At 34.5% G+C, this 20,217-nt stretch overlaps 1 protein-coding gene across 1 annotated transcript in view; it reads right to left on the bottom strand.

The window, feature by feature from the left end:
* LOC150076771 (BAI1-associated protein 3-like) overlaps window positions 1-20,217 on the bottom strand; it is a 350,663-nt gene that overhangs the window by 187,541 nt on the left and 142,905 nt on the right. Inside the window, exons 7-8 of the mRNA XM_090386647.1 lie at window positions 14,283-14,544; window positions 5,552-5,596 (exon numbers count right to left, since the gene is read on the bottom strand). Coding sequence (XP_090242773.1) covers window positions 5,552-5,596; window positions 14,283-14,544 — 307 coding nt within the window. The remainder of the gene's footprint in view (window positions 1-5,551; window positions 5,597-14,282; window positions 14,545-20,217) is intronic.

Raw genomic sequence — 20,217 nt, forward strand, 5'->3', positions numbered from 1 at the left:
AGTGTCGGGTCCACTTCACAATAAGTGGAGCTATCAGATACAACTGAATCTAACTTATTAATATAATCATGTTTATCTAGTATTACCACTGTATCTCCTTTATCTGCCCTCTGTATAATAATGTCCTTATTTTCTCGAAGTTCTCGTAAAGCTGAACTGTCATGTGTATTCAATTTAGGAAGTCGTGTTTCTTTTATGTTATTCACTACTTGGTTAACTTGTTGAATAAATACATCTTTTTGTGGAACACTACGAAGTCCAAATTCAAAATCAATTACGCATTGTTTTTTTGGCAGCTTTCGAGGTGGTAAATTATAATTTAATCCTTTGGATAAAAGTGAAATCTGGTCCTGCGATAGTGTACACGAGGAAAGATTTGTAACCTGTTGATATGTCGGTTCGTTGGATACTGGGTGAGGGGGTGTTCGTGAACTAGCCGACATATTCTGTGGTAGTGCGTTATGTGTCTGTGGGGGGGATGTCACCCAACTCGTGTGAACTTGGTCGCAAGCTCGCGACAATGTGTTAGAATTCGTATGAACGTGTCTTGAACTATTCGATAATGTTTGCAACTTATTAACGTGTCTGTTTTTTATTTCTGAGGCTTGTGCTTCCCGTCGCAAATCTATGGAGGTCTTCAATACAGACCAATCGTTCGGATGTAGATAATTTTTTTAATTTATCGCGAAGCTTCCTAACCTGGGAAAGGTATTTTTGTTTATCCGAATATCGAGATTTTAAGGCAAGCTTAACAATATTACGTGATGTCGCCAGTGATAGTTGTTTTATGCCTGAAATTTTTTGATTTAAATTCACCCTGGCAAACTTCGGAACGATGTTGTTTTGAAGGCAATATTTTAGGAAAGAAATATGGTAACTTTGGGCCGAGTACCTTAGTGTAGATTTAATGTAATTTTGTACCAAGCCATTCAAAAAATCTCCCATAATTGTGTGTATCGATTGTATACTACTGGAGAGACAGGAAGTGAATGAAATAGTCAATAAGAGTATGAAAATTAATTAGATAGTATGAATCAGAGCTGTATTACTCAATATGTTCTACGTTGGTAATAGTATTAGTAAATTGATAAGAGGAGTTTACCTCAATATAGTACGTGGAACACTTCCGTATGATACCCTCCAGAAATTAAAACGAAAAAATCGACAACTTACCGGTACATTAAAGTAAAATATAAATAATTAAAGTGAAATATAAATAATTAAATAATCAATTTAACACAATTCAAAATCAATTCAAAACAATTAAAATTCAAATATTTCAAAAATTTCAAATATTTTCGTTAGATTCTTTTAATTGCGTTAATTTGAATTTTAATTGTTTTGAATTGATTTTGAATTGTGTTAAATTGATTATTTAATTATTTATATTTCACTTTAATTATTTATATTTTACTTTAATGTACCGGTAAGTTGTCGATTTTTTCGTTTTAATTTCTGGAGGGTATCATACGGAAGTGTTCCACGTACTATATTGAGGTAAACTCCTCTTATCAATTTACTAATACTATTACCAACGTAGAACATATTGAGTAATACAGCTCTGATTCATACTATCTTAATTAATAGCATAACCCCTCCTCCCCTCCTGTCCTGTCTATCCTTTCTATACACATTGTATTCCCCAAATTCCAGTTCCGCATTACTTATATCTGTGTGACACCACGTCTCTGATATCCCAACAATATCTGCCTTTGATGTTTTGAGCAATACCTCAAATTCATCAAATTTATTTACCAAACTCCTAGCATTGGTGTACACGCAGGTATACATGCACCTGTTTCTATTCTTAGCTACCCTAACACAACCCATGTGTTTACTTGTACCGCAATGACTACCAGCAGTCTCTGAAATATCCTGCATCTTGTTTTTCAGACTTCTGCTCATTTCAATAGAAGCAGTGCAAGAATCACTTCCACCTCTGCCACTGGCTACTGTTAATCTATTAGTCCTTGTATCCCCCCCAACTAGCAGTTTTCCGACCCACCTAACACTGCCTCGACAGCATCAGCAAAAATTCTTGCACCCTTTCTATTTAAGTGTATCCCATCCCTGTAGAAGCAATCTCTCCTGTTAACAAGTACAGTCCAGGCTGAAAAAAATTCTACCCCTTGAGCCTTGCACAATCCCTCCAGGGCCGAATTGATCGACAAGGCTCTCATCATATACTCCCTCCTATCGTGTCTGGGCAGAATTGCAGACACTTTCAAGTTCAACCCTAATTCACGGCTTTTTTTCAACAGTGACCTGTACTTGCTAAGTAATTCCGCCGGTCTCCTACTCTTAATATCATTAGTGCCAATGTGTACAACTATATCACCTTTTGTGCCCTTAAAAGATGATATCCGCTCTACAACGTCATCAACCTTTGCCCCTGGCAGACATACCCTGGTCCTATTCCACCTATCCTTTTTACAAAGTATGTTCCCCGTTTCCCTGACAATAGAGTCACCAATAACTACTAGTTCCTGTGGGACCAGCGCATTCTGCCTAGGGGGCTGCTTCTGTGTTGCCTGATGACCAAGTGCAAGCTCTGGCGTTGATGTGAGCAGCTGAGAGCTTGATGGGCCCCTCAATTTATTTCCTTCGAGGGCATCCACCCTGTCCTTCAAGCTCTCATAAAGGCCCATAACAACGCTGAGTTGTCGCCTGATTTCCTTGCACTCCTTACATCGTGCACATCCCCCTTGGCAGTATCATGTCCCGTACCCGACTGCTCCGCAAACATCAAGCAAACAGTGCATTTTAATAGACTGTGATTCAGAGGGCAACTGCCCCCCTCAGTTCTCCCCTGAACCACAGCACTCCCATTAGCTTGAGCCTTTTGCTTTGCTGCTCTGGTCAGAGTCATGATTCCGATTTAATTCAATAAAATTCAAAACAAAAATTAAATCCTTAAGTTATATCCCAAAACAGTTATGTTATATATATTTTTTTTCGGTATCTAGTGTTTTCTACGAGTTCCCTTTATACAACTTCCGTATCACGTGCACCACTATAGTTATGTATTAATTATTTGTTACGATTAAGTCGTTTTATATATATATATATATATATATAGAGTTAAAAGTACAATTTAATTGACAATAAAGTTTATCAAGATTAATAGATTTACTGATTAATTGACAATATTATATTATGCACTATACGACACTAAGCTTATGCTATCGTGTAAAAATGGCGGGAATTCACGAACGGTATTTCTACGGACTCGTAAGTATTGATTAGCTTCCAAATCTCGCTATCTCAATTTAGAATAAACTAAGGATCCTGACTAGGTCTATAATCTACTTATAGAAGATAATTTGATATAACAGTTGGTTAATAAATCGACTAAATTTGGTTAAAAAAAAATTTGGTTTGTGACACGTGGATTTGATACCGTTACCGATACTAAGTAATATCTACAAAATCTCTGTCTAAGTTAAACTTTAAACTAAGTATCGTAACTAGGAATATAAAGCTACTCTAGAAAATAAGTTAATATGACAATTTAAACTAATAAAGCAGAAAATAAATCAGGAAAAACTTCTCTGTTTGAAGAGCTTTAAGGAGCAATGGCCGCACAGGCTAACCTCGCACCCAGACTTTTCCATTAGAATTAGCAAATTTAATAAGAGTATCAAGGCAAATTCTGCTTTCATGTAATTTAACCTTTTCTTCTTCACTTCCTTTTTCTTTATATCCCACTTCACTTAGAGATTTTTCCCTTGAAATGCTGTTGATATTTTATCTTTGAGCCACATTTTTACATCACATATTAATTATATAGTATCAGTGTAAATACACCATAGTTAACCCATAAATTTGAACTACATAAGTAGTGTAGAAGGCATTGTTCATATTGTGGATATAACTTCGCAACCATGATGGCATGTTGTATTACCAGGGTACCTGCCTGCCCACTGATGATGAACCCCAATAGCTTCAAAACGATCGTCTGGGTGGTGGTATCCTCTGAAAATAAATAACAGTAGTCTTCTCTACTAGAGAAGCGTTATTTATTTGAAGTAGTGCAATACCGCTATCTCGTTGTGAAGGCAACCACAATATGAGATACAATTAAAACGATGCCTTCTACATTACTTACGTAGTTCAAATTTATGGGTTAACTATGGTGTATTTACACCGATACTATATAGTTGATTACCAAAACCCATAAGAATTATGCCTTGTGCAAATCACAAATTAATATACAATGAAAGAACTTAATATCCTTTTGTACAACACATTCTGATATTTTTTTATCTTTGATTCTATCTATTACATATTTAATTGCTTTTTTGATAAACCCACTTTTACTATGCTTTACTTCTTTCCAACCTGCAGCCGAGTTGTAAAACCACTTTTTTTATGTATAATTTATAATACTCTGTTTCTTCTTCTCTTGTCAGAATCTTAAAAAAAAAACAAAAAAACCCCCACTTTTTATTTGTTTCTTTTGATATAAACTGCTGAGTATGGCTCACTGATCCATAAGTTGTATGAGGTGATAGAGAAGGCACATGATAAAATTTCATCAGAAGAATGCACAGGAGCATTTAAAAACAATAAAAATGACAATGCTTATATTTCTATTTATTTTTACTTTTGAATGATTTTATTTCTTTTAAAAAGTGAGTGTGAAACCATCTTGAAAGAATGCTGGGATTTGTATTATCAAATTCTTGTTAAAGAAAAATCTCCATTGTGCATAAATAAAATGCATACATAAAAGAGAAGGCAGTTCAAATTATAGAATACGAATTAGTGAAGTCAAAACCATTGAGGTTTTACTATATTACCAAGGCTGTTCTTGAATATATATTTGTCAAGATCTTACTCATGAATTTTGCATCTACAAAGTAACAATTTTTAATGCACAAAGTGATATTTTATTCAAAAAAGCTTATAATATTCATCCGAATACATTAATTCATTTTTAATGATTAAATTACACAACCTTGACTCCATTTATACAATTTTATTATTTGTGGAGTTTTAAATGGTTTTTTGAATCCCTAAAGCAGAAATTAGATAAAAGACTTCAGCCTATTTCCTTCTTGTCATGTAATTTAATTTGGATTCAACTTTTTCTTGATAGTGGATACCTAAAGTTGGATCTGAAATCAACAAGGATGTGATATTGCTTACCATATTGAGTTTGCTTTTTGGTAGGAAATAGATTTAAGCCTTTTGTCTAATTTATACTTTAAGAGCTCAATAAACCATTTAAAATCGCATAAGTAACATGGAGCTAAGTGTTTAATTGTTAAAATTTTTGAGTATTCATCCCATGTTCAGTGCATATATGCCATTTGCTGATAGAAGGAATCAAATAAAACTATGAATGTTGTGGATATTTTTATTTTTAATTATTTTTTAAAAAAACATTAACAATTAAAAAATAAGCTATATAAACAGTCTTTCAATTTAATGATGTAAGGAAGCTGAAAATTTACTTGTTTTTTAAATAAACAAATAAAAAAAATAAATAATTTTGATAACTAATCAGTTAAATAATCAAAAAACAAAATAAGGACAGAGAACTTACCATATATCCAGATGGAGTTTATCTGAATGTATGTCATCTATATCGCTATTCAAAAAAAAATAAAATAAATAAATAAAATAAAATAAAATAAAACAGATATATATATATATAATATATAAACATTAAAAACAATGACTAGTAAAAAAAAAACATGAAATCACACTGCTTAAATGCAGTTATTTGATATCACCTCCAGTTGGAGGTGATATCAAACAACTGCATTCTATAATAAAATTAATATTGATACAGGACTGTGCAGGATAACTCACTGCAGTAGTCAAAAATCAACAAATCTGAGGCACATTACTGTGTCAATGTGTATGACCATGGATAGTTTTCTGCTCCCTCAATAGATCAATGCCAAAAACTCGTCACTAGGACTTTGCTTATGCTCAAATCAGAGACAAGTACCATTATCCATGGTTCACCTAAGTCGTGACTATTTTTTAAAATTGTATAGTATCACCTGAACAGGTAAATTCAATTTCACTATGCATTTAAAAATCTGAGACATGGCCAGGACCTTAGTACAAAGTTCTTGGCATCAATCTTTAAAGGGAGCACAAAGTCCCTAAGTCCCCTATAACAGTAATGTGCTCCAAATTTGTTGACTGCTGAAAACTGATACTGTTTTTAGTCAAACATTGTGGAATTCACTACAGATCACAGAGAAATTGTAGAGAAACAAATAGATTAGAGTCAACTGATTGAGATTAGAATCAACATTTTGTGACATTCCAATCACTTGAGTCATATCCTGCTATTCTCAAAATATAGATTTGTAAATATGAATAATAAATATAATATGAATAAATTACAAAAGAAAATAAACACTTAAATTACTGAATATAAACTTAATGAACTATTTTTATCTCAGCAATCGTGGGGTTGACTCTCATAGCCATAGAAATAATCCACGTCTTATGCATATTTGTCATGCACTTATCATTCTTCACTATAAACATTGGATAAACATAAAGGAATTATCAATATCAAATCTGCTGTAATAGTATTGTAATATCCATTAATACTTTTGCATATTTTAATACTTTATTGCAGCAATGCATAACGTGTAGCTTATATATATATTTTTTAAATAAAAATAAATGAAACAAATGCCAGCAGCATGGCAAACAGTAGAGCGAAAAGTAAAAATAAACCCATACATAATAAAGCAAAAAAAGGGAATACTTCTAAAATAATTTAGAGAAAGCAGCCAATTAACAAAATACCAAATAACAAAAATTTTTCAATATGTTAATTAATTTTTTAATATGCTAATTAATTTTTTAATATGCTAATTATTCAAATTTTGGGATGCCCAGAAGAGAACACTAGCATTAGCATTAGTAAATGCACGACAAAAGAAAGCAAGCTTATATAGCATCAGCCAAAAAAAAAACCTTTCTCATTTCACACCCATCCACTCACTCCAAAAGTCTGTCCAGTTCTGCCTTGAATATATTTAAGCTATCAACTTCTACAACGACAGATGGAAGTTTGTTCCAGCAATCAACCACCCGCTGGCTAACGGCAAACTTCTGCACATCTATTCTACAATTGCTTTTCCTCAATTTCAATTTATGCCCTCTCAGGCGATTATTCTGAGCAAGAGGAAGAATCCCATCAGCACTGAGCATGCTCAAACCAGTCAAGACTTTATACACCTCAATCAGATCACCTCACAGGTGCCTAGTCTGCAGACATTGAAATTTGCAAAATTTTAAGCCTTTCTTCGTAAGAGCAACCCTTTGTTCCATTCACTAATTCTTGTTGCCTTCTCTGTATGCGTTCCAACAGTTCTATATCCTTCTTAAAATGAGGCCTCCAGACCTGTATACAGTACTCAAGGTGTGGCCTGACCATTGCCTTATACAAGGGGATAATCATCTCCTTATTCCTGCTAGAAAAATTCCTGCATATCATTGACAAGACACCATGAGCTACTCTGGTGTTACTGCATCCCATATGCAGTACTTTACATTTGTCATTAGTGAAATTTACATTACACTAATGACAGCATACTGTCATTAGTGTCATTAACAACCCAGCCGACCTCGCATCGTCTGCAAACTTGGACATTAATCCTGATATACCATCATCAATATCATTAATAAATACAGAAAACAACAATGGACTCAACACTGAACCCTGGGGGACTCCATTAATAACATTAGTCCACGAAGAACAGTGTCCATCGATTACCACTCTCTGTCTTCTCCCACTCAACCATCCCTTTATCCATAGCAGCAATTTGCCCCCAATGCCACACTGCTCCAATTTGTGCAGCAGTCTTCCAATAGAAGCAGTGCAAGAATCATTATTGGTCAGACAAGACTAACAAACCGATGCTGTGTCCAACCTATAACTGAAGTCTTATCTAAATGTTCCTGTAATGCTTCGTTAACTAGTGTCTCCATTAATTTCCCTAGAACAGAAGTTAAACTAACAGGTCTGTAATTACCTGTGTTGCCCTTTGATCCTCCTTTGTGAATTGGGGTCACATTTGCACATCTCCAGTCCATGGGTCCAAGGAAACTCTCATAATTATGGCTAAGGGTTTGCTTACTTCCTTTGCAGCCTCCTTTAATATAACTGGATAGATTCCATCCACCCCAGTTGCCTTTCTTATGCTTATCTTCAACAATTTCTCCTCCACTTTACTCTCAATTATTACAAGATTATCTAGTTTACTGCCACAGTTTAATACACCTCTGGCCTTCCCTCGCTGAATGGCTCCTCATGTGTGAATGTAGATGCAAAATATTCATTTAGTTTGTTAGCTACCTGAACAGGATCGTCAACAGTTGAACCATTGATATTATCATGTGGACCAATCTGATTCATCCCTTTCCTTCTAGAGTTTACATAAGTAAAGAACTCTTTGCTGTTTTTCTTTGCATCCTTTGCCAAAGATTTCTCGTAATCTGCCATTGCCTGCCTAACCTCTTGATGACTTTGGTACAGACCAGCTTATATCTATCATAGGCTTCTGTGTCACCTGTTAATTTATGTGTATCCCATGCATTTTTCTTCTCTGCCATGTCTAATTAGTGCATCTGACATCCATTTAGGCCTAAATCTTGAACAATATTTCTTAGTTGGTATGAAAAGCCCCATAGCTTCCAAGATTAATTTTTTGAATGCTTCCCATTTTGAATTTGCTGTTGGTAACATCATCAGTTGGTCACACTGTTAGAATTTAAATACTGTCTCAGACCACTGTAGTCACCTTTATGAAAGTAAAAACCCTTCCCTTTACCCCTGATGGTAGTTACCTCTTTGAGTAAATCCCGCTTCAGCACACTGTGATCACTGCCACCTAGTGGTTCCTTTATTTGCAGATTCTTAATGCATGAAGAATCACTACTGATAATCAGATCAAGAGTACTGCTCTCACTAGTTGCCTCCCAAACATGCTGCTGTAGAAAACAATCATCCAATAAATCCACAAAAGCATTGCTAGTGTGTGAGTGATCAACTCACAAATTCCAGTCAATATCTGGGAAATTAAAATCCTCCATTATAAGACTCTCTGATTTACTGGCCCTCCCTATTTCTCTGTACAGTTGTTTATTATACTCATCAGAGGGATTATTCCTATAACCAGTGGCGGATTACCCATTAAGGTAATGAGGCACGTGCCTAGGGGCTCCAGGCTTTGGGGGGCCCCCAAGCCAAGACATTTTCCTATAGTGTTCTAAAATAGATTGTTTTCAGTAAACATCATAAAAATCTTGATTAATTTAAGCGGAAATTTAAGCAAAAAATTCAAAAGTACAAAATTTCATTTATTTGCCACCTGACTTTTATTTATATTTTATTCTTTTTTTTTTTTTATTATTATTATTATTTTTTGGGGGACCCCAGATATAATTTGCCTAGGGGCCCCAACTATCCTTAATCCACCACTGCCTATAACACACTCCTACTCTTAATTTTGCTTTCCCAGTGCTTATGTCACACTAAACTGGCTTGACACTGCACTGTCCAGCCATGTTGACCAGCTCTACTTCCTTAGATTTTGTATGTATCTTAACCAATAGCATAACCCCCCTCCCCTTCCTATCCTGTCTATGCTTCCTGTACACATTGTATTCCCCAAATTCCAGTTCTGTATTCCTTATATCTGTGTGACACCACATCTCTGTTATCCCAACAATATCTGCCTTTTACGTTTTGATCAACACCACAAATTCATCAAATTTATTTACCAAACTCCTAGCATCGGAGTACACGCAAGTATACATGCACCTTTTCCTATGTTTAGCTACTCTAACACAGCCCATGTATTTACTTGTTCCGCAATGACTCCCAGCAGTCTCTGGAATCCCCTGCACTCTGTTTTCCAGGCTGCTGCTCATTCCAATAGAAGCAGTGCAAGAATCATTTTCACCTCTGCCTACCAGCAGCTTCTGTTAATCTATTAGTCCGTCTATTCCTCCCCCAAGCTAGCAGTTTTTTGACCGACCTAATACTGCCTCGATAGCATCAGCAAATATTCTTGCACCCTTTCTATTTAAGTGTATCCCATCCCTGTAGAAGCAATCTCTCCTGTTAACAAGTACATTCCAGGCTGAAAAAAATTCTACCCCTTGAGCCTTGCACAATCTTTCCAGGGCCGAATTGATCGACAAGGGTCTCATCATATACTCCCTCCTATCGTGTCTGGGCAGAATTGCAGACACTTTCAAATTCAACCCTATTTCACGGCTTTTTTTTAACAGTGACCTGTTCTTGTTAAGCAATTCTGCCGGTCTCCTACTCTTGATATCATTAGTGCCAACGTGTACAACTATATCACCTTTTGTGCCCTTAAAAGATGATATCTGCTCTACAACGTCATCAACCTTTGCCCCTGGCAGACATACCCTGGTCAAATATTTCACCTGGCCAAAAGGTGAAATATCACTGAAAATGGAGATGAAAACCGACTACAACACGTGACTAACATGCGAGTACTAGGATCTGTTCTATTATAATTTTTTACTGCATAAGGGCTACCATTAAAAAACAAATCCTTTGCATTTACATTTCAATCAGTATATCGGTTCAGTGATGCATGGATTTGTCTGATGTTTAAAATGCAGTTATTCCCTGACCATTCATGGCCTTGTGGTCCTTCCATACAGATGGGTCATAATGGTCAGTCTATTTTATTTATTTATTAACATTTTTTGGTCATGTGTTGTAATTGGTTTCCGTGTCTGTTTTCAGTGATATTTCACGTAATTTGGATCTGTTGCTTTCTTCTGGACACTGCTAAATTTGAATTAATTAGCATATTAAAAAATTTTTATTTGTTATTTTATTAATTGACTTTTTCTAAATTATTTTAAGAGTGTCATTCTGCAATACCCTTTATCTTTTATTCCCCTTTTGCTTTATTATGTATGGGTTTATTTTTACTTTTTGCTCTACTGGTTTACCATGCTAATGGAATTTATTTAATTTACTTTTATTTACACTATTATAAGCATGTGGTGGATAATGCATTACAGCCACAAATGTTTGCTGTACTAATTTTCCCTCTATCCTTTTTCTGCAAGTTAAAGTTTTTAATGTGCACACACTCACAAATACAATGTATTGGCAAAAGTATCAGGATATTTTTGCCAATACATTGTGTTTGTGAGTGTGTATTGGGAAAAGTATCAGGATACCAATGGAATTTAGAAAAAATTAATCATACCAGCCATCCAAGTGTCAGGAAAAGGTATAAAACAACTGTATTCATGTTAGAAGTAAGCAGATCAATGAAATACGGCAGATCAGTTGAAGCATAAAGCTCAGGGGCACCTCAGATGGGAAATAATCATAGGATGTTGTTGTTATTTGGTTTTTAGGAGCATTAGCAACTAAGGCCATATTGCTCCGGGGATATGCGGTGGTCATTCCCAGACCTTGCCACATCCTCCGTATTTGGTGGTCACGGGCTCGAACCCCGGTCTAATCAAGAAGCGTATGCTACGCACTGCTGCTCCTGCCCACCTGGCTACAGAGGTGGCTTTCATCATAGGATGCCACATTAGCAATCAATGTTTTGTGGTATTGCAGCAAAACTGCAATAGCACAATCTGAGCTGTATTTGCCTAATAGAAAGGTAAACAAAGCAATAAGATGACTGAAACAACAAAAGAAATTAAAAGTGTATTATATAATTTATTCATAGGTCATTATGTAAAAAATCAGCAACTATAAATGTTTACCGAACCAGTAAATGTGCTGGAACAAATTGTGAATCGATCAAATTTGAAGCACGTGAAAAAATGGGGGATGATGGAATTGGGGTCCAACTTTGACCAAGTTGTAAGAGATTCTTCATTATACTGAGCTATGTTATATGAGGTCCATAGTGTATTTATTAATGCCTCAAAATTAAGTTTAAAAGCAGATTTTCTGCACATTGGAAAGGCATTCCCATTAGTTCCTCTACTTCTTGTTGCTGACTAGAAAGAAACATATCAAGGTATGTCCAAGATCCTGAGTGCAATAAAGTACCATGATATTGGTTGGAATGTCTATGGTGATCTTAAGGTAATTGGATTATTCACTGGTCTGTAGAGAGGTTTTACAAAATGCTGTTGTTTTTTATGTTTGTGGGATAGTCATGTAATAGAAAAACATTATATTGTGCAGCAGTGAGAAAAGAGGGAGGAATTTTTACTAGAGAGAAATAATATAAAATATGTTCCACTGGTTGAACCAAAAAAGGTTCTTCTTCCACTTTTGCATATAAAGCTTGGCTTAATGAAAATTTCTTTTAAGATTCTGGATAAAGAAGGAAGTGCATTCTGCTAGCTAAAGGAAGTGTTTCCCAATTTGATAAATGCAAAACTGCAGATAAGAGATTCCCCCCAATATCACGGGATAAAGGAAGAAATGATGAATATATGCAAGGAATCCTTGTATATTTATTGAAGTTGCAGACTTTGTTGGACCATTCACTGCAATAGACTTGGACTACTGACCAGAAAAAGAAGAAACTGATAATGAAGGAATTTTAATTTGGCCTCAAATAAAGAAACTCCTCAAAGATGATGTATTTGAAACAAAGCTACAGGATACTACACTAGTAGCATGATGAGCATTCAAAGATGTTATTCATTGTTTTCTTGGAAGAAGAAAAGAAGACAATTATAAATTTTTTCTGTCTAATTTACTGGAATGTTATTAGCATTAGTAGAGGCATATGATGCAAGAAAGCAAGCTTATGCAGCATCAGCCAAAAAAAAAAAAAAAAAAAAAAAAAAAAACTTCCCATTTCATCCCACCATTGGTTCCAAATGCCTGTCCAACTCAGCCTTAAATTTATTTAGGTTATCAGCTTCCACAACAAAAGATGGAAGTCTGTTCCATCAATGAACTACCCACTGGCTAAAGGCAAATTTCCACACATCTATTCCACAACTGTCTTTCCTCAATTTCAATTCGTGCCCCCTCAGGTTCTTAATCTGAGCAAGGGGAAGAATCTCATCAGCATTCAGCTTGCTCAACCCATTCAAGGCTTTATACACCTCAATCAGATCGCCTCACAGGTGCCTATTCTCCAATTTGCTGGTGCTGCAATTTGCAGAACTTGCAGAACATTATAAAGATAGGGGCTGCTAAATGCCTTTGAAAATTCATTTTATTCATTCTCATCTCAGTTTTTCCTCTCAAAATATGGGAAATATAAATGATGAGCAAAAGGAATGCTTTCATGGACAACCGGTGCCAAGGTCACTGGGCTACTCATGCGATGAGAGATTACTGCCAGGCCAGTTTTTTTTATGAAGGAAGGCAAAATGGACCATACAAAAAACTCTAAGTAGCAAACATTTCTAGGGGAAATAGAATGTGCATAGTACATTATATGTTTAATTTTAAAATTAATGAGACTCATTTTTAAGATAGTATATGTATTATTGTATGATATTTTAAATTGGTCATTCATTAAGTTACTAAAATTTCAGTATACCTTTCAATGGAGATGTGATAGAGAAATAATTTTAGTATTTGCTATTTTTGGAATCAGCAGATCAACATCCTTTTGGAAACTGCAGCTTCTAGTTTGGTAGTACAAAAAAACATTCTTTTTTGTTGGCCAGTGTTATTAAGTGAGCTCAAGATTAATTAAAGAAAGAACTCTACATAACTTAATTACCAACCATAACCTGTTCTGCTATCTTCACAGTCACTGAAGAAATAATATAGGAAGTTCAACAAGAAATACCTGAGAATTATCTATATTCCTTTATGAATTTAAAGATAGATTACACTATATGCAAGTTGAATTTCTTAGATTTCCACTATTTATCATTCTTGAAATTACCTAATATCATCTAATCACGAGGCCAGGTTAGTTAAAGGTACGGTTATGTACCATAAGGAACAATATTGCTTCAAATATTCAGCAATGATAGGTAATTAACTTTAACATGATATTTAAAAAAAAAAAATTCAATTGATGCAATGGTATCATCCTCTGGTCTTTAATAAAAATGCATTTGACGTGATCTACTAATTAGAATCAAGTCTCTTCTCATATTTCTAATTATGGGCTGCTACAACCAACCAACAAACATTATTACTCCACATAATGTGCCACTGCAAGTTCTCAATCAATAAATATTGCCAGCATAACTGACAGCTTTTATAATTCCTGACTACTCATCACGGTACCATGCTCTCATTTAGGCTTTGGCAAAATTAAGTTATTACAAATAACAAAAAGTTTACATGGACATACAGGCGATATTTTTCATTCCAAGTAGGATTCAGTGTGTGTGGCTTGACAGTAGTTGTCCTAATAAATTTGGCTGGTAAAGTTTCTGCAATAATACTGTTGCTCCTAGCACGATGATCGCGCCGTTTTAGAGATGCTCCAAGTTTTTTCAGTCCTTGTCGGCGTGGACTTCCTTTTCCCCCATATTCATCATCAGAACTATTTCTATAGGAATCAAGCAAACTACCAGGCAGTATTCCAAGCATACAGTAGGGATCACTAAAGCCTGACAAACAAAAAAAAATAATAATTTTAGTTATATTCACACATTTATTATACTTCGTTATTTTATATTTATATAATTTAACATATTTAGTATAATTATATTTATGTTACATGCTAATTGCAATTAGTGTATGAAAAAAACTTATTTTGTGATGGCCCTTAGCAATGATGAGCTATTGGAAAGCAAATTAAAATTAATAAGGAGAAACCAATAGGTTTTCATACTTACCTTAAATGACATACATCTAAGAACCTTCATGTCATGCATTTAGAAACTTATACATATTTTTGTGTACAATACAAAACACTAACAATAAATTTCAAAGTGATGGAATAAGTTAGAAATTATTAATAACAAATTAAAGAGATTTAAACTCATTAAGAGAAGTGCCAGCTCTAGATGCAGCCCTTTATTGTTAGAATATGAACACATAAAAAGTATGTTAACCAGCACTTATTGTTGGCACTAAGAAACTGGATTAACCTGCTTACTGAATACAGAGTAAGTGATATGGGATATGACCTACTGTTGGTATCAGGAACCACATTTACTACAGAACTTATTAAAGGTACAAAATATGCCAGATACATACATAATCAGAACTTATGACATGCACGTCTTCAATTCTGATTTTTCCAAGGAGGAATTAATTGCATGGAATTTTTTTTTCTTTTAAGTGAATAGAAGAACTGGTGTAAACCCTGGAAATTCTCAAAGACAAAATTTGATGGATATCATTATCTATTTAATGAATTAAAATATTTAAAATATTTAATGTAAAATAAAATATTCATTAAATATTTAAATGTTTTATTTAATGAATTAAGAAGATATGAAAAGCAATTTTAAAATACAGTAAACTATTTAAAATTCAGCACCTTTGAAGATTGAAGAGTGCCTGAGTTTAAAATTTTATGGATTTTAGAGAGATTTACTTAGTGTTGTAAAGCCTTGGAGAAACACATTTTAATGAACATTAACACTAACAACTGAACTTATTTACATCTGTAAATTAAACTGCCTAAAAGATAATACTAGTGGTTAAAATGTACATATCAGTTAACTTTACTAAATGTGAAAAAATTACATAAACAAAGGCTGTCAGAATATTAATGGACACAATTCAGAGAAAAAAACTACCTTCACAATAGAGAAGGAAAAAAACTACTCTTCTTAAGGAATAATTATTATTATAATGTTCTTAATCAGTTTACACAACAATTTGCTTTTAATAATGTACTGCAGAAAAAATCACTTAATTTCGAATGTAAGAACAAAGGTTGTTAAGTTTCATTTCTGACTCCATTATAACTACAGTAGAGAGTAAAAAAAACCAGTTATTATTATTAGTAGTGGCATATGATGCAAGAGAGCAAGCTTATAAAGCATCAGCAAAAAAAAAAATTCCCATATCACCTGTCTATCCCCTCCAATCATTTGATTAGTTCTTCCTTGAATTTATTCAAACTACCCACTTCCACAACAACAGAGGTGGAAGTTTGTTTCAACAATAAACCACCTGCTTGCTGAAAGCAAATCTCCACTCATCTATCTTGCAACCATCCTTCCTCAGTTTTAATTTATGCCCTTCCATCATGTATATAGTCTGAGCAAGAGGAAGAATGCCATCATCAATGAGCTTGCTAAATCCATTCAAAGCTTTAAACACCTCAGTCAGATCACCTCACAGGTGCCTAGATTCCAGATGCTGCAGTAAGACCACCCATTTGTTCCCCTCACCAATCTCATTACCCCTCTCTCTCATTACCCACTCCAGAAGATCTACATTCATCCTAAAATGAGGCCTCCAACACCAGCATGCAGTATTCAAGATGGAGCTTAACCATTGCCTGTACAATGGAATAATTAATTCCTTGATCAATCACTCACTAGACCATCTCTTTCATAGTTAGTAAAAAGTGGGAAGCCAGATGACAGTGAGCCACTCACTGTTTTTCTCTAAATTAGGGTTGCCAGATTTAGCAAATGAAAATACAATATGCATGCCCAGTTAAATTTGAATTATTTCTAATTGCCAATGCATATGTACACTAAGATAAAAAAAAATATTGCATGGGAATATATTTATACTAAAAAATTATTTGTTGTTTACCTGAAATAAATGATAAGTATCTAAATTACATACCTCTTTCTTTAATTATATTTCCCTGATGATTTGGCTCTCCTTAACAGTTCCTTGTTTTGCAGAATTTGCTAATAGAATTCCTTGCAGTTACAGTCTATGTTCCATTTACATTGTAACATAACTTCTACAGTGGTCACATCCAACTTATTTCATCCTTTTGTCCATTGAACATTCATTAATGAGAAAACATTGGAAGTTGATAGCTTAAATAAATTCAAGGCAGAACTAGACAAACATCTGGAATCAATGGATCAGTGAAATGAGAAGGGTTTTTTTTTTTTTTTTGGCTGATGCTGTATAAGCTTGCTTTCTTGCATCATGTGCCTCTACTAATACTAATGCTAACATTCAACATTAGCATTATGAGCCAGTATACTGAATATGTACTGGCATAAAGTTAACAACTCTAGGAATTGCTCTTCAAATTTGATTTGTTGAAGCACATAATACCATCTTTCATGGCATAACTTGCTTTTCCATTCTTCAGGATTGCGTTGCATCTCTTGATCAATGACTTTTTTAAATGTTGACTACTGACAAATAAGAGCATTGTCGTCAATTTTTATTCCCTTCTTCTTCAACACTACACATGATGATTCCACTTGTTTCCATGCTGGAAGAGTATTTAGTAATATCCATGTAAAAGAATCAAATTCTTCAAGAGATGAAATCCAATTCAAAAGACAGTCATGGCAAGTGCCACAATAATTATCCACTTCAAGTCAGAATTTCCTTTCCTGTTCATAAGTAACGTTGTCCCTTTTAAGACCAGCCTTGACACTTAAAGGGATAAATTTTTCATCAATTCTTTCTTTAACACATTCAACAAGTTTCTTTAAGCAAAGTAGTACTTCAATAACAGTTTGCTCTTCTTTCAATTTGCACAATCATATTGCTAAAGAGATATTAAAAACTATTAGCATTAATAGTTTTTAATTAATTAAAAACTATGAAAACTATTAAAAAATTATATTAATTAAAAAAAAATTAATTAAAAACTATGAACAAGAAATAAGTAGGCTTCACTCAATGAACTATTAAAAAAGTCAACAAGAATTTTTGGGGCCTTTCCTTCAGAATTAAAGTATGATTTTAGTGCTTCAAATAAACTGAGGATTCTATTAACTGCATTTAGAACCAATGGGTTTTTGAATGCGAGAGAATTGAAGCTGAATGCAAAAAAAATCAAAAAAATCCTTTATTCGCTCAGTTTGAATAGTATAAATGCCAAAGTAAGAGAACAATTTCATGACAATTACTTCAATGTCTGTAGAAAGGACATTAGATGCTGTTTGAGCAGCATTATGCAGAATATGGGCAGGACAGTCAACACCTTCCATAGAATCATTCATGCTTTGCTACAACATTAAATAAACATTGTTTGCACCTTTACACAAACATCCACCAAAATTTGTATTTGTATTATCTCCACCAAAAGCAGTACACTTTTTCTCATTAACTCCTAACTCAATAAGAGAGTCTCTGCAAAAATTTGCTATTGTTTCTGAAGTCTCATCTGGAAGGGATTTTACTTGCAATAGCCTTATAAGAAAGCCTTTTTCACAAGAAAAATATTACACAAACAAAGGGAAAATTTTTTCTGCATTGTGATTACTTGCATCTGTGGCTATGCTTAAAAAAGGTGAGGCATTTAGATCTTTGATAATCTCTGGAATAGTAAATGGAACTATTACATTTTTTATTATTGCAGTAGATTTTGTCCCGGAACTTGAAAATTTGCTTGCAATTTTGGAATCAAAAAATACTTCTGGTAGCAGTACATTCAAACAATGATTTTAGCTGAAAGACTGATAATGATATAGTGTGGAAGGCCATTACAACATCGGCAGTGATTATTTTATCTTCTTCTTCATCTGAATTTCTCTTAATGAAAAAATCTGTTATTTTATCAGTTGAGGTACTAGTTGAGGAAATCATACATTTCTTATGCTTATCTGTTAGTATATGCTGGTTTATATCTGACTTCCCACCATTTTCGATATTGAATACTGCACAAAGAGGTTCGAAATTTCACAATTACATACCGCACAAAGAGGTTCGAAAGGACTTTTTCCTCATTTAATAAATGTCACTGTTCAGAAAATTCATCAAGAAATTTACATTTGCGTTTTGGTATTTGGGGGTTCAAATACACAAATATAAAAAATAGATAATAACAACCACCAAAAAAAATGAAAAGACTGAATTTGATAATCTCACGGCCACATCAGTGAGTCTGTCACTCACAAGTCCGAACTCATAACTAAACGTAAACAGGGGTTGAACTGTTGAAAGAGTTGCAAACTAACAATAAATTGAAGTAGTGTTGCCATTTAAGTGATTTCAGCGCCAATTACTGTGGCAGAAAAATAGCACTAACTGGTGAATTTTTGTAATTCATTGAATAAAGCTGAATACAGGAAATTTAGGGTGTCCTAACAAAGTCGACACAGGACAAAATCATTAAATACAGGACATGTCCTGTATATACAGGACATCTGGCAACCTGACTGTAAACTGTAGTCATTTTTTAAACTGCACCAGTCATTGTCATTAGTATAAGCATTAGTAGAGGCATATGATGCAAGAAAGCAAGCTTATATAGCATCAGCCAAAAAAAAAAAAGATTTCCCCATTTCACCAACCACTGGCTCCAACAGTTCTTCCTTAAATTTATTTAAGCTATCAACTTCCACGACTGATAGATGTTTGTCCAAGCAATCAACCATCCGCTGGCTAAAGGCAGGCAAAGTTCCACACATCTATTCTACAACTGTCATTCCTCAATTTGAATTTATGTCCCCTTAGGTGACATAAATTCAAATTGCAAGAGGAAGAATCCAGTGGCATAGCCAGGGCAGGATCAGCAGGCATATTGTATACTGACACTGAAATCTGGTATTGTGGCACTTTTTTAGAAAGCAAATGGCACCTTTATTTGTGAATTGCAATTGGCACCTTTATTTGTGAATGTACCTGCCAACAAAAAATCCTGCAATGCCACTGGAAGAATCTTATCAGCACTAAGTTTGCTCAAACCATTCAAGACCTTATACACCTCAATCAGATCACCTCGCAGGTGCCTCGTCTCCAGGTGCTGCAATTTGTGGAACTTAAATCTCTCTTGGTAAGAGCAACCCTTTGTTAGGCTCACCAATCTCATTGCACTTCTCTGTACTCATTCCAGCAGCTCTACATCCTTCCCAAAATGAGCCTCCAGACCTGTATGCAGTACTCAAGGTGTGGCCTGACCATTGCCCCATACAAGTGGATAATCACCTCCTTATCTCCCGCTAGCAAAATTCTTGTATATCATTGACAAGACTCTACGAGCTGCTCTGGCAGCCTGTCTGCACTGTTCAGAAAACTTCATATCTGACTGTGCAATTGCTCCCAAGTCTTTTTCATTCTCTAACTACACTGAGTGTAGTACTGCACAGTTGGTATGTTACTCTGGGAAATGAGGTGTGTGTGACTAGCTATGACAGTCACAATAACACCTTGGTTGTGTGGAATTAAATATATGG

The sequence above is a fragment of the Mastigoproctus giganteus genome, chromosome 12 (assembly GCF_048544385.1).
Source record: "Mastigoproctus giganteus isolate SK-2022 chromosome 12, ASM4854438v1, whole genome shotgun sequence".
NCBI classification, from domain to species: Eukaryota; Metazoa; Arthropoda; class Arachnida; order Uropygi; family Thelyphonidae; genus Mastigoproctus; species Mastigoproctus giganteus.